Source organism: Nicotiana tomentosiformis, chromosome 7 (genome assembly GCF_000390325.3).
Source record: "Nicotiana tomentosiformis chromosome 7, ASM39032v3, whole genome shotgun sequence".
NCBI classification, from domain to species: Eukaryota; Viridiplantae; Streptophyta; class Magnoliopsida; order Solanales; family Solanaceae; genus Nicotiana; species Nicotiana tomentosiformis.
Genome location: NC_090818.1, coordinates 126398092 through 126410809, shown reverse-complemented (window position 1 = coordinate 126410809; position 12718 = coordinate 126398092). Strand labels below are relative to the sequence as shown.

General features: G+C 33.4%; 1 protein-coding gene across 1 annotated transcript; it reads left to right on the top strand.

Moving 5' to 3' along the window:
• The first annotated feature begins 9440 nt into the window (after nt 1–9440).
• Nucleotides 9441–9845, top strand: LOC104118034 (ethylene-responsive transcription factor ERF024-like). The gene has a single exon (XM_009629203.4). The coding sequence runs from the start codon at nt 9441–9443 to the stop codon at nt 9843–9845; it is 405 nt and encodes a 134-aa protein (XP_009627498.2).
• The last annotated feature ends 2873 nt before the right edge of the window (nt 9846–12718 follow it).

The window sequence follows — 12718 nt, the reverse complement described above, 5'->3', positions numbered from 1 at the left end:
AACAAACATTAATAAAATACTAAATTAAAAAATATAGACTGTGTTTTTAAAATGAACATGTCCTTATTTTATTTGAGTTAAATGATAATGAATCCAAAAAGGAGAAAAAGAAAAAAATATATAAAAGGATTAACCTTACTATCAATTAATAAATTATTATTAGAAAAAAGTTTGATTATATTCCCAATTTTGATCCAAAAAGCAAGAAAAATGTATTTCAGATAAAATATATATGAAATCTCATCAGAAAAGGTTTAAGGCCTCATAAATAATTTTGGCTTTAGCGCACTATTGTGATTGAGTCGCCCCTGCATTTCATGTATGCAGATTCATATAGACAGATGGGTAGACCTCCTCAGTAGGTGTTGTCTGAGTTCAATTGGTAAGCTCCACGTCCTTCGGAGTTACCCGGTATATATATATATATATATATATATATATATATATATATATATATATATATATATATATATATATTATGGGTAGGTCAGGCCCTACTCCGATCACAGTACATCCATCAGCAGAGGCTTGTAGACATATCATGTCAGTTAGTGCAGTATGTTGGGCTTGTAGGCCTCGTATGTGTATTTATTTTGGTTTGTCAGCTGTAGTAGTTATGACGGCCTTATCGGCCCAACTTTATATTGATGTTCAGTCAGAGGTAGTCTCCGTTTAGTTTATATTTTATTTCACAAATTGTCTTGCAATGTGGCCCTATGGCCAAAGTGTGACATTGTATGTTCAGAGTCCCTTAGTCTCAAGTTGGTACGCTCGGTCAAGTGAAGCACCGGGTGCCGGTCTCGCCTCCCCAAGTTTGGGGCGTGACAAGAAGATCGCAAAGCTGTTAGTAGAGCTTGAAGAGGCAAAGGCTAGAGTTTAAAATAGAGATAAACAATTTGATAACCTTCAAGGTCAGCTAGAAAAGAGGAACCAATAATTTAATGTCCTTCAAGGTCAGCTGGCAAATCTTCTTGCTAGTGGTGCTTTTCCGATTCTTCGGTCTCGTGAGTCTTCCCCAGATACTAATCCTTTTCGTCGTGATCTTTCGAACCATGTCGTCTATGAAGCTTCTAGTAGTGAAGATGGAGATGATGCATTACAAAACAATCCTTGAATAGTGTGTATTGCTAAACAAAGTCTTGAACTTGTGAATATTTAGTTGGAATAGTTTTGAATGATGATTGTATTGTTGATATTATTTTGTTATTGAACATTTATATTGTTGTTGTTGTGGTTGGTGTTGGTGTTCGTGTTGTGGTTGTTATTAGCATTGTTGTTGTGTTATGCATTGGTTAATTGTTGTTGTTGTTGGTTAATTGTGGTTGAATGACGGTAATGTAATGCTGCCATTATAGGATGTTTATTGGGTATAAATGATAGGTGGTGTAGCTTAAAAGCAGCCATATTCTGCCAGATTTTTACCTTGAAAACCGACTGATTTCGGTCGGAATGCTCATATTAAAAGCCTAGAAATGTATAATTACCGACCGAAATCGGTCGAAAATAACCTTTTTATTTATTTTTTAATCCGACCGATTTCTATCGGTATGTTAAAATTTAAAAATAAATATAAAATTATCAAATAATTATATTTCCGACCGAAATAATCGATCAATATATTTATTTTTCCAACAACTTTCTTATAACTTTGTGCCCATACAAATATTATCATATAAAGTAAAACAGACAGTGCACTTTATAAATCATATTTTAAAAGTAAATTACCAATTTTAATAATATTTAATTAGTTATAACAAAAAAATAACCTTTTTATTCTTCAAAGAGTAATCTATTTCATTCTATTGGTATAAAGAGGATGCTGTTCTTTCAAGCTAGCGATAACAATAGATAATTTAACCCAAATAAAAAAAAAATTATGGCTACTCCTTCTGCCGCACATGGATATTAACCCTTAGTTTAACCCTAAAGGCTCGTTTGGTACGAGAGATAAGAAATAATTAATTCTTGAACTAAATTTAAGAATAGTTTATCTTATGTTTGGTTGGTAAAAAACTGTGATATAATTAATCTTGATGTTAGTTATCCCGGAATTGTAATATTTTTTTATCCCTGTGAATTGTAGTATTCAGATCTTAATACACATTTTAATATTCAGTTATGTATTTAGATTCAGATATTTTAATTTTAATACACATCTTGATATTCATATGTATATTCAGATTCAGACATGTTAATCTTAAAAAAAATAAAAATAAATTAAGCCTAATCCTAGGATAATTTATTTCTAACAAAACGACCACTTAAGTGTCGTCATTTGAAATGATAAAGCTAATGAATCGGAATATTGGACAAACAGAAAAGATCAATCTTCCCTTACCAATAATCTTTCCAATGATTACAGAAATAAGAATATTATAACATATAAATTGGTCCAGTCATCTATATTAGGGTATGGGCTTGTCCTTTTTAAATAAATTAATGAGAGGGAATATTGGACAAACAGAAAAGATTAATCCTTCACAGTTGTACCAATTTTACAAATAAGAATATTATAATAGAAACGAATCAACTCAATACTTTCTATATCTGGGGTAGTGATCATCTCCATGCATGTCCATACTCATCTGATGAATCACAAAATTTTTAAATACGTAGGACTTCGAGATTTTGATTTTAAAAATTAATCAATCGCCAAATTAAAGATGTTGTCAATCCAATTGTATAATTGAAAAAAAAATAAAATAATTCTTGAGCCGAAAGTCTATCTAAAATAACCCATCTACCTTTACATGGAGGGGTAAAGTCTGCATATGCACTATTATTCTCATACCTCACTTATAGAATTACAACAAATATATTATTAATGTTGTACTAAAAGATGATTTGGATCGAACTATCTATCAATGATTTGAGTATATCAAGATAACTTTCAGGACCCCACATAGAATTAGAATGGTCGATTAAGGCATATATTGAAAATGATGCTTAATTGTTTTCTCATTTTTTCTTCATAAGGATACCAAATTGTTACCAAAATAATAACGGGGATGTCATAGCCATTACTAATGACTAGTGAAGTGCGAGTGTGATGTGAAATTTTGTTTTTGTAGAAGAAACAATTGTGCACTAAAGAATGGGAGACGAATGTATATCAAACTTTAATCTTCTTTTTACTACAATTATTATAATATATGACATGACACATTTTTAACTCATCCAGCACATGACTCTATCCAGAGAAATATAGAGACTAAAATTAGAATAGAAGGTTAATAGGTAGTCGAGCGGCTATTAGCAGTATCATTATTTGCTCCATCTTCCGTGGGAGAACTTAGTTATAGTTTAGAGCATCTTATTTGCTCAATCTTCTGCTTGTCGTCGCTAATATGTCACTCGTACCTAGCATAATTTTTTGATAATTTATCACTAATTCGTCGTTAAATGAGATTAGTGACAGATTATTCAGTTTAGCTACAGAATTTTTCCGTTGCTAAAATCAGATTTTTTACTAGCGATTATTATTATTATTATTATTATTATTATTATTCAAACTCATTACTGTTATTTCTTTTATTTGGATATCTTTACTATTTTTATTGACAATGCTTTTCCTTTCCTTACTACAGTATTTTCACCATAACTTTTACTCTTTTTTATTTTTTTCAAATCGGTTTTGAAAACGCTTTCTTGAGCACAAGGTTTATCGAAAAATAACCTCACAAGGTAAGGATAAAATCTGTACACACCGATCCTCCCTCCCACCCTCCCCATACCTTGCTTGTGGGATTACACCGCATAAATTGTTGTTTTTCTAGTAAAAAGAAGATTTGATTGTTGGCTTGAAAACAGGAAGATTTATGAAGACATTGAAGCAGCTGGAACTAGAATTAGAGGTTGCCAACCAGACCTATATCTATCAAATTTATTGGTGAAGAATATAGTAATTGATTGGATTTAAAAGTTGTCTTATCGAGTGAGTTGTCAACCCTAAGAAAAAGAAAAGTGTTAATCATGATACTTAAGAAAGCTATAAACTTTTGTTTAAGTTGGTTATGGAAAAGTAAGAACCTTTTAGTCGAAAATTCTGAATTTTGAATCAACAAATCGCGGGCTAAGTGGACACGTGTCGATCAAACCGTGGCCTGCAATTTTGCCAACATATGTTTTTTGGCTATCCTAATTCCTTGCCCTTGGTTATCAGAAGCAGAAGAACAAATACTGTTTTTGTACGACGGAAAATAGTTTCTCAAAAAATAATCTTCAGAAAATAAATTATCTTCTGCCAGTTGTCAGAAAATATTTTTTTTGGAGAAAAACTATTTCATCAAAAAGGAGAAAGTAATATTTTTTTATTTTGGACAGAAGTCATTTTTCTTCGCGATTATATAAACTTTTAACTTCATATAACCCTTTTAACCAATAGTTAGATATTATATCAATATCTGTTATACTCAAATGTTTCATTAAAACATAGTCCAATTTGCTAATATATTATCAATGTTTAAAAAATATTTCTTTTCTATAATATTTTCACTCCCCAACTAAATACCAAAAAATAATTTTCAAAAATAAGTCATTTCCCGAAATTCATGGTTATTTCTCGATTTATTTCTTAATTTTTTTTTGGGGTGGGGGAGAGGGGGAGATGGGCGTGTCGGTAAGTTGTTTGAATAAGAGATCGGAGATTTGGTTCGAGTTTTCATATTCGAATTAAAAATAGAAATACCTACCTCCCCCCCCCCCCCCCCCCCCCCCCCACACACACACACCCTTCGTGCTTGTGTTATCTTGCAAGTGTTTAAAAATGTATCTATTTTCAACTAGTTAATGCGGATACTATTATTCGAGTCATGAAAAAAAAATTCAAAAAATCAAAATAGAAAAAGAAAAAATGTAGGGAGTGTTAGAAGTTTCTACTTATAAGGATACAACATAAAGAGTAACTTTAAGCTTAATTAGAAAGGTCATACACCGTCCTACAGCAGTTATAGACAGATTATAAAGTGACTATGCATGTTTACACATATATTATATATGAATTATACGTTCGCCAACTATTTTTAGTTTAAACAGTTAGGTGTGCAGCTATTTAGAATAATTCTTCATGATTTTACCTAAAAGTTTATTTCCGATAGATCTTAAAGGTTTGCCGTGAAAATAATCTTTTGTAAAAAATACAGGGTAATATTACGTACAATAGGTCATTGTGGTCCGGCCCTTCTCTGGGTCCACGCATAGCAGGAGCTTAAAACGGGTTGCCCTTGAGATCTTGATATATGCCAAACAAATTTAACACAAAATACATGGATTTAACTGGGGCTTTTGCATCTATACTCGGTTTTGGGATCACAATTGAACGTATACCCACTTTGCAAAAATATATTTGCAAGTCTACCCACTTTACGATCAACTTCAGACTTATCGGGTCTGAAGTTAAAAGAAAATAGTCTGAAATGAAAAAATTGCACTTCAGATGCACTTAAGGCCAAATAGGTCTGAAGTGCAACTAATGGTTTCATGCACCTAAGGCCAATAAGTCTGAAGTGAAAAACTGCATTTTAGATGCACTTAAGGTCAAAGGTCTTAAAGTGAAACAAACGTTTTCCTACACTTACGTCCAATAAGTATGAAGTGAAAAATTGCACTTCAAATTCACTTAAGGCTAAATTGGTCTGAAGTGAAACCAATGGTTTCATGCACTTAAGGCGATAAGTCTGAAGTGAAAAATTGCACGTCTTCAGATGCACTTAAGGCCAAAAGGTCTGAAGTGCAACTAACGTTTTCATGTACTTAAGGCCAAATTGGTCTGGAGTACAAGTTGCCTAGAAACAAACATTTGTACTTCAAATTTTAACAATCCAATATACGATTTAATACTTAAATCTACTCCGAATGAGCTCAAATTTGAAACATAACCTCCAAATATCATCAAGAACAAACCCCAATTATCAATTTGTCAAAACAATAATAAATATAACGAATGCATTTTGCAATTAAGAAAACAAAAAAGAAAAAACCTTAAGTAATAGTAAAAAATAAAGCGCCACAACAGCTCACCACTATAAAATATCATAACTACCTTAAAATATGTCCACAAACACCATATAAAATCAATGTTACTCAAAGAAAAAGAAGAAGAAGAAGAAGAAGAAGAAGAAGAAGAAGAAGAAAAAATTAAAAAGTGAGTACCGGTTAAATGGGAGCGACCAAATAGGGCGCCTCGTGCAATTTTTATGATTTAACCATGCACAAATCTGAGCCCATTTGTATTGGGCTTCTGGCTCTTCACATGATATGTCCATCAAATATGGGCTAAAATACATTCGATATATACTTGAGGCCCATGACGATATGAGGCTCCATATATACAGATGCCGAGGGTTCAAAATTCAAAGCCCATCCTTTCTTCTTTCTCTACAATAAACTTGATAGTGGATACACAAATCTATTAGGAAAATACACTCAAGGTACTTGAGAATGGATTGTCTTAATTTTTCACTCTCGTTTGCCCGATTGACAAAATTTTAAGGTCAAAAGTATTGCCTATGGGACAAGCGAAGGGCAACACTTACTAAACTTGAAGTTCCGCTCATAGAGCAATCGGGGTCAAAAAATTAAGAGTGACACCGAAGTGTCCTATTTGTACGTGTAGATCACCCCTTGGATACACATATCTAATTGTTTTGGGTGTTCCCTTCATGTGTGTCACAAAGCTGAAAACTAGGGCTAGTGGCGCAAAGACTTTTGAAGGCAAGACTTTCGTTCCTCAGAAAAATTATTGGAGTATTTCGAAGGGAAAAAAAATAGTATTTGAGTTAAACCTATAAAGGAATTTGGAAGTCGCTAATTAAAGTTAATAAAGAGTATTTGAGCCCAGAATGCAGAATGAAACAGAGTAATTTCTTTCTAATTAAATAAAGAATAAGATTTTTCATTTATGTCCACAAGCTATTAATTTCTAAGGACAAAATTGGAGTCACGATAGGTACTTGAAAACTACAAGGACTATTGTAGAGAGAAAAAGGAAAGGATTGCGTTTTGTAGTAGAAAGCATAAGCATACCTAATTAAGGCACTAATTTTCAAAAGAAACATTGATTATGAGCTTTACCTTTTGTTTCAGTAGGATTATCTTCTGTTAAATTGGTGGTCCTCCAAATTTTAGACAAGAAAATTCATCTTAAGTTGTCTAATTAAAGCATAATAGGCGAGAAATATTAAAATAAAACATAATTCTCCTGACGCCCAGAGTGAATTCTGCACTCATAACATACTTGAAAATGTCATAGGACATAATAGGCAACTATTATTCAAGATTTTTCTTACTCCAATAAAAAGTACCAATTAATTGAGTTTATGTCTAATTTCAATCTTCTTCTTCCCTTTTCTAGTTCTATCTTGTGTTTGTGGTTCCATGCTTATATATTAATGTGGAACTTAGTTCGAAAGAAAGATTATTAGTTAAAAATAAAAATTTCACATTGTTGTGCAAATATCTTGCTCTCTAAACTGCATAGAGAGCCGACTTGAGGACCGTTGTTTAATCCATAGCCGAAATTCATAAATTTTTGTAAGTTTAGCTGTTTCAGAATTAATTTCAGACTCGCAAGTCCATATCTTAAGTTTGGCTTGCCAAAACCAATGTCTGAAGTTTGCATAAGTTTGCACATCATACATTTGTGTGAAATTTAACTTGGGATCAGTCCCCAAACTTCAGACATTTGAAAATACAAGTGCAATGTATTTCTGAGGTTTGAACTACTATTATCTAAAGTTTTAGACATATATTTTCGAATATGTAGCCAGTATTTATCCCTGCAATGATTTCAAGCTTTTCCAATAATATCTACTTGATTTAAAAGCTCATTTTTATTATTCGAAATTCATGACTTGCTTGTTTAAGTTTGCAACAATGATGAATAATTACAAACTTTAATTTAACTTGTTTCTAGGCAGTATATATGTTTTAGGTATAGTTTAGAGGAATCTAGCAACTTGTTGAGCAATGTTTTTGATAAATGTTACATTTTTGGGATACTGAGAACCCCTTTAGTTGCATCTAATCTGAGTTATATGGAGTAATATACCTTGTGATAATGTTACAATGGTGCTTTAATTCAGTGGCTACAAGTTCAATGTTTGAAGTTTTGTTTGAAGTTTAAGGAGCATGCATGTTTTATTTGAAGTTTGCTAACACTTGCTATGTTTAGTTATTTTGAAAAACAAAAATTGAATATTGCTTAAATTGTAGAGTGAAAACTGGTCACCCCATAAAAATTTTATCTTTAAGCAGATCTAAGCTCACCAAAAGTATATTTATAATGATCCAATAATAATACTCTTAACATGTTCCCTCTAAGATACAATATGTCGATAACGTTGTATGATTAAGACAAACTATGAACTAACTGCCGGATCAACAGCAACAACAACATATGTAGTATAATCCCACAAGCAGAGGCGGACCTATGCTATACCGAGAGGGGTTATCGGCACGCATAAAGTTTGACAAATATTTCATGTATACATTTATATATATTTAAAAAATAGAAAGCAGATTTTGGTTGAATCCAAGAGTGCATTCTCGACCTTCAAATCTTAGATTCGCCTCTGCCCACAACTGGAGTATGAGGAGGGTAGTGTGTAGACAGACCTTACCCCTATCTTGTGAAAATAGGTTATTTCTAATAGACCCTCAGCTCAAGAAAAACATAATTGTAGCAGTTTAAAAAAAAAATACAGTAGGAAAGAAGCCATGAAAAAGAAAGCAATGACTACAACAAAATAATAAGAAAATCGAAAAAGAAAAAAGAAACATATAGAAGAAAATACAAGACTATTACTAGTATAACTAATTATGGAATCTATAAAATTTAAATTTTGAATCAAACTCCGAAAACTTTGTCGTCATTGAGCAACAAATGTCTTGTCAACATTTCTTTGACATTCTCGAGAGTTTCCACTTTTATCACTTCATGAGTAGAATAATTCAAGAAAAATAACTGTTAAACCTCATCCTTATGTATATAAGGTCACTGTTTTCTACTAACACTTGCCAAAATCGGTATCCAACCCACATCTCCAACACATTTCTGGCTTACACCCAAAATCCTTCACACACTACTCTCGCAAGTTCATCAACAACTGGTTTGCACCTCCAATTTTCAGCCTCCTCTATCTGTAATCCTCAAAATCTTCCCTTTCTTAAATGGCTACCTTAATCCAATTCAATCCCATCTCTTTCCCCGAACCTTCTAGTAATTCTCGTAAAAGAAAAAATTACTCTAATATTAAATGGCGACTTATGGTGGAAGCAGTACTAATATCGGGGCCAGTAACTCTGCCTCCAATAATTATTCGGGGCGTCACCCCATTTATCGAGGAATAAGGCGAAGAAAGAGTAGCGGAAAATGGGTGTCAGAAATTCGCGAGCCCCGATCACCTAACAGAATCTGGCTCGGCACGTTTCCCACGGCCGAAATGGCAGCAATTGCTTATGACGTAGCAGCAATCGCACTTAAAGGTCCTGATACTGACCTTAATTTCCCGGATTCAGCTGCCTCATTACCCGTTCCTGCCACGAGCTCGCCTCGTGATATTCAGGCAGCTGCAGCCAGTGCGGCTGCAGCTGTAGGGGCAGCTGGAGACGCGTTATTAGCACGTAGAGAAGTACATGATCAAAAGAGTAAGTCAATTTCGGAGAATTTGGGTATTGGGAATAATTATGAGTTTATGGATGAGGATTTGATATTTGATATGCCTAATGTTCTCGTAAATATGGCTGAAGGGATGTTACTTAGTCCGCCGCGGTTTAATCTACCTGATGATGACATTGCTGCTGCTGCTGAATATACTGCGTACCAGAATTTATGGAATTATCCCTAATTGCCATCTCTACAAGCAACTTAAAAACTAAGTTTAACGTGATTATGACAAGTTTAAAATAATTATTGACTTTAAATGAGATGAATGTTGTATATTATCTCAGCTATCTGTGGGAGTGCAGTTTGTGTGTGTTTAATTTGCATGTTCTTTTATTGCATTTAAAGGGTTTTCATGTTTTTCAGTTCAGCCACCTCTTTTCTGATCACTCTTAATAAAACTTGCCTTTTCTGTTATAGCATATTCTATGTTTGCAAAGTAAGCAAACTTAATTTCTGAGTACTTATTTTCTTTCCTTAAACCTAACTTCATTTATCAATCCATGTTCTTGTTTGAAAAGATTATGGTGTGCATGAACTTCTAACTTTAACACAAAGAAAGTTGCCAAAAAAGGTATACTGAGTACTTGCTGAGAGAGCATGATATTTACTGGTTCTAAAGTTTGGAAGTTTGAATGGCTAGGTATTAAAATAAAAGATCAAGATAAAGGCGAATATAGATTATTAATGACGGGTGCATGGAGGAGGGTAGAATATGTTCGGTGCCTCGCCCTTGTCTCCTTCGCTTCGCTGTAGACTAAAATGATGAACTTGTCGAGAGAGATGAACCGAGGAATTCTATAGCGGCTCAACGAAGTTGGTGGCCTAAAGCCAAATTGTATTAAGAGGCATATTTCACAAAATTCATGTAATAGTGAGACACAAAAGATCTTTTGTTCTAATCAATTGGTCAATTAAACATGAGAAAGTAGCTAAATCAAAGAAACAGAGTTTGAAATTGGAAAGCGAAATCTCAAAGTCATATGAAAGAAAGGAGGAAAAATTAGAACGGAAGAAGAAAATAAATATACTACTAACAAGATCGCTCTTTACTCACTCACTGCATTCTTAACCAAATAAACAAATATTAAAATTTAGACTCTTGAGAGTAATAGCATAAGATATATAATACATAATAATATATCATAATATTTTTGGGGCCCTCTAGAATTTGGGGCCCAAGGCAATGGCTTGAGCAGCCTTACCCTCCAGCCTGCCTTGGGGAATTCTATCGATAAACAAGAGGCATGAGCATCATCTCTCGATCCAATCCATCTTCCCTGGCCTCCCCAATACATTCTTGATACGAAAGAAACCTCCCGCCATAGAGAGGAGATCGAAAGTCAGGGTCCCCTTGATCACCCTCCCTTGAACCTGAACTTGTCGAGATAGATGAACCGAGGAATTCTATCGTACTACATGCAGCTAGGGTTGTTGATCCTGCAGAGTCAAAGGTATCAGCAAAGATATCTTTTGGATTTCGGTTCTTTGGTAGAGTGAAGCAATCAGTTGGGGAAGTTTTGTCAATTAGAATTATTAAAACTTTGATTCTAGTTAGGGTTTTGTCCAACCAACCTTGTAATATACTATTCCGTTTCTCTCTATTCAAGGAAATTGTATGGTTCGTTGGTTAACGGGACAAGGTCTCTTGAGAAAAGTAACTATTATTACATTCATTTACTTCAAATTTTTAGCGTGCACAATGGAATTTAATTAATTTACATATACAAGATATTGGATAGCTAGTTTCAGATGATATGTTTTTTTTCATGTATTCCATAAGAGGTCAATTTAGAAGACCTGACTCGCGAACCACTATTGATTAAGAAATTGCGACATTCTGGCCTAATTATAGAAAATCAAGTTGGAATTATCTAACCTTTGAGGATAGATTTATCTAATACTTGTGTTGGTGAGAGGTAGCTAGTAACCGACAGAATTAGTTTAAGTACCTACGGGCTCAAACACCATCATTATAAAAAAAATGATATATAAAATAGATAGACCACCTAAAAAGGAATATTTATTATTTGATCTATATCCCGACATAGCAATACTTGAAATTGCAATCCAAAAAAATAAATACCAATACGGAGATCGGCTAGAATAAGGTGATCACCAAAAGGAATTACTGAATAACATAGAAAGATGAAGATTACTGCTACGGAGTTGGCCTTAGGTGCAATAGGACTTCCAATTACTGCCCGTAATTGTATACTGAGGTGCTCCCAGCCGGTTGTTGGAACGATATCTGAATCTAGAACTATATATTTTAATTTGCTAAAGAGGAGAATATTATAAGTTATCCTCTCTTCAGCAAAAGGTCCCAATTGCTGCATGGTGGCAAAGTCACCAAATTATGAGTTGATGTATGCTATGAAAAAAAGTCTTACTATTGATTTTCTTAATTTATTTATTGGTTTATTCAAACTTGATCAAGTGCAATAAACGAACATTTATTGGGAGTGAAACAAGTGCAAAAACTGCAACAATTCTAATTGTTACATTGAGCAAAACATGATAAGCAAATATTTATAGATGAAGGGTAAAAGTCAAATTATGTGATAATTAGAGATTAAAGCAGCACTCAATTAGAAGTTTAATTATCACTTTCTTTGACTGTTATACTGAATGAGGGTTATGCTATCCTACTATTCATCAACATTTGGGACATGATGAGCATAAACAAAATGCATAGTTAAAATTTGAATGAACAACTGTCACACCCAGGGTACGAAAACACTCCAACAGAGGCTCAGCCAAAATGAATTAAACTAATAGCTACTATTAGACGGAGTCAGAATTCGAAACTTATGAGTTCGAAATTGGATGTTTAAGTTATTGAGTTCTAATTTAAAAATTTATACGTATTCAATAGATTTATTAAGACAAATACATAGTGTGGACCAAAGCTATTGGATTCGAGTGAACCCGAAAGACATGCTAGCTCCGCCTCTGACAATTAGGGAAGGAAATTGAATTAACCTAAATAGGTACTCATTCAACCACTTAAACTAAAAATAGTCGGTGGACATATAATATATATATAATGCACGT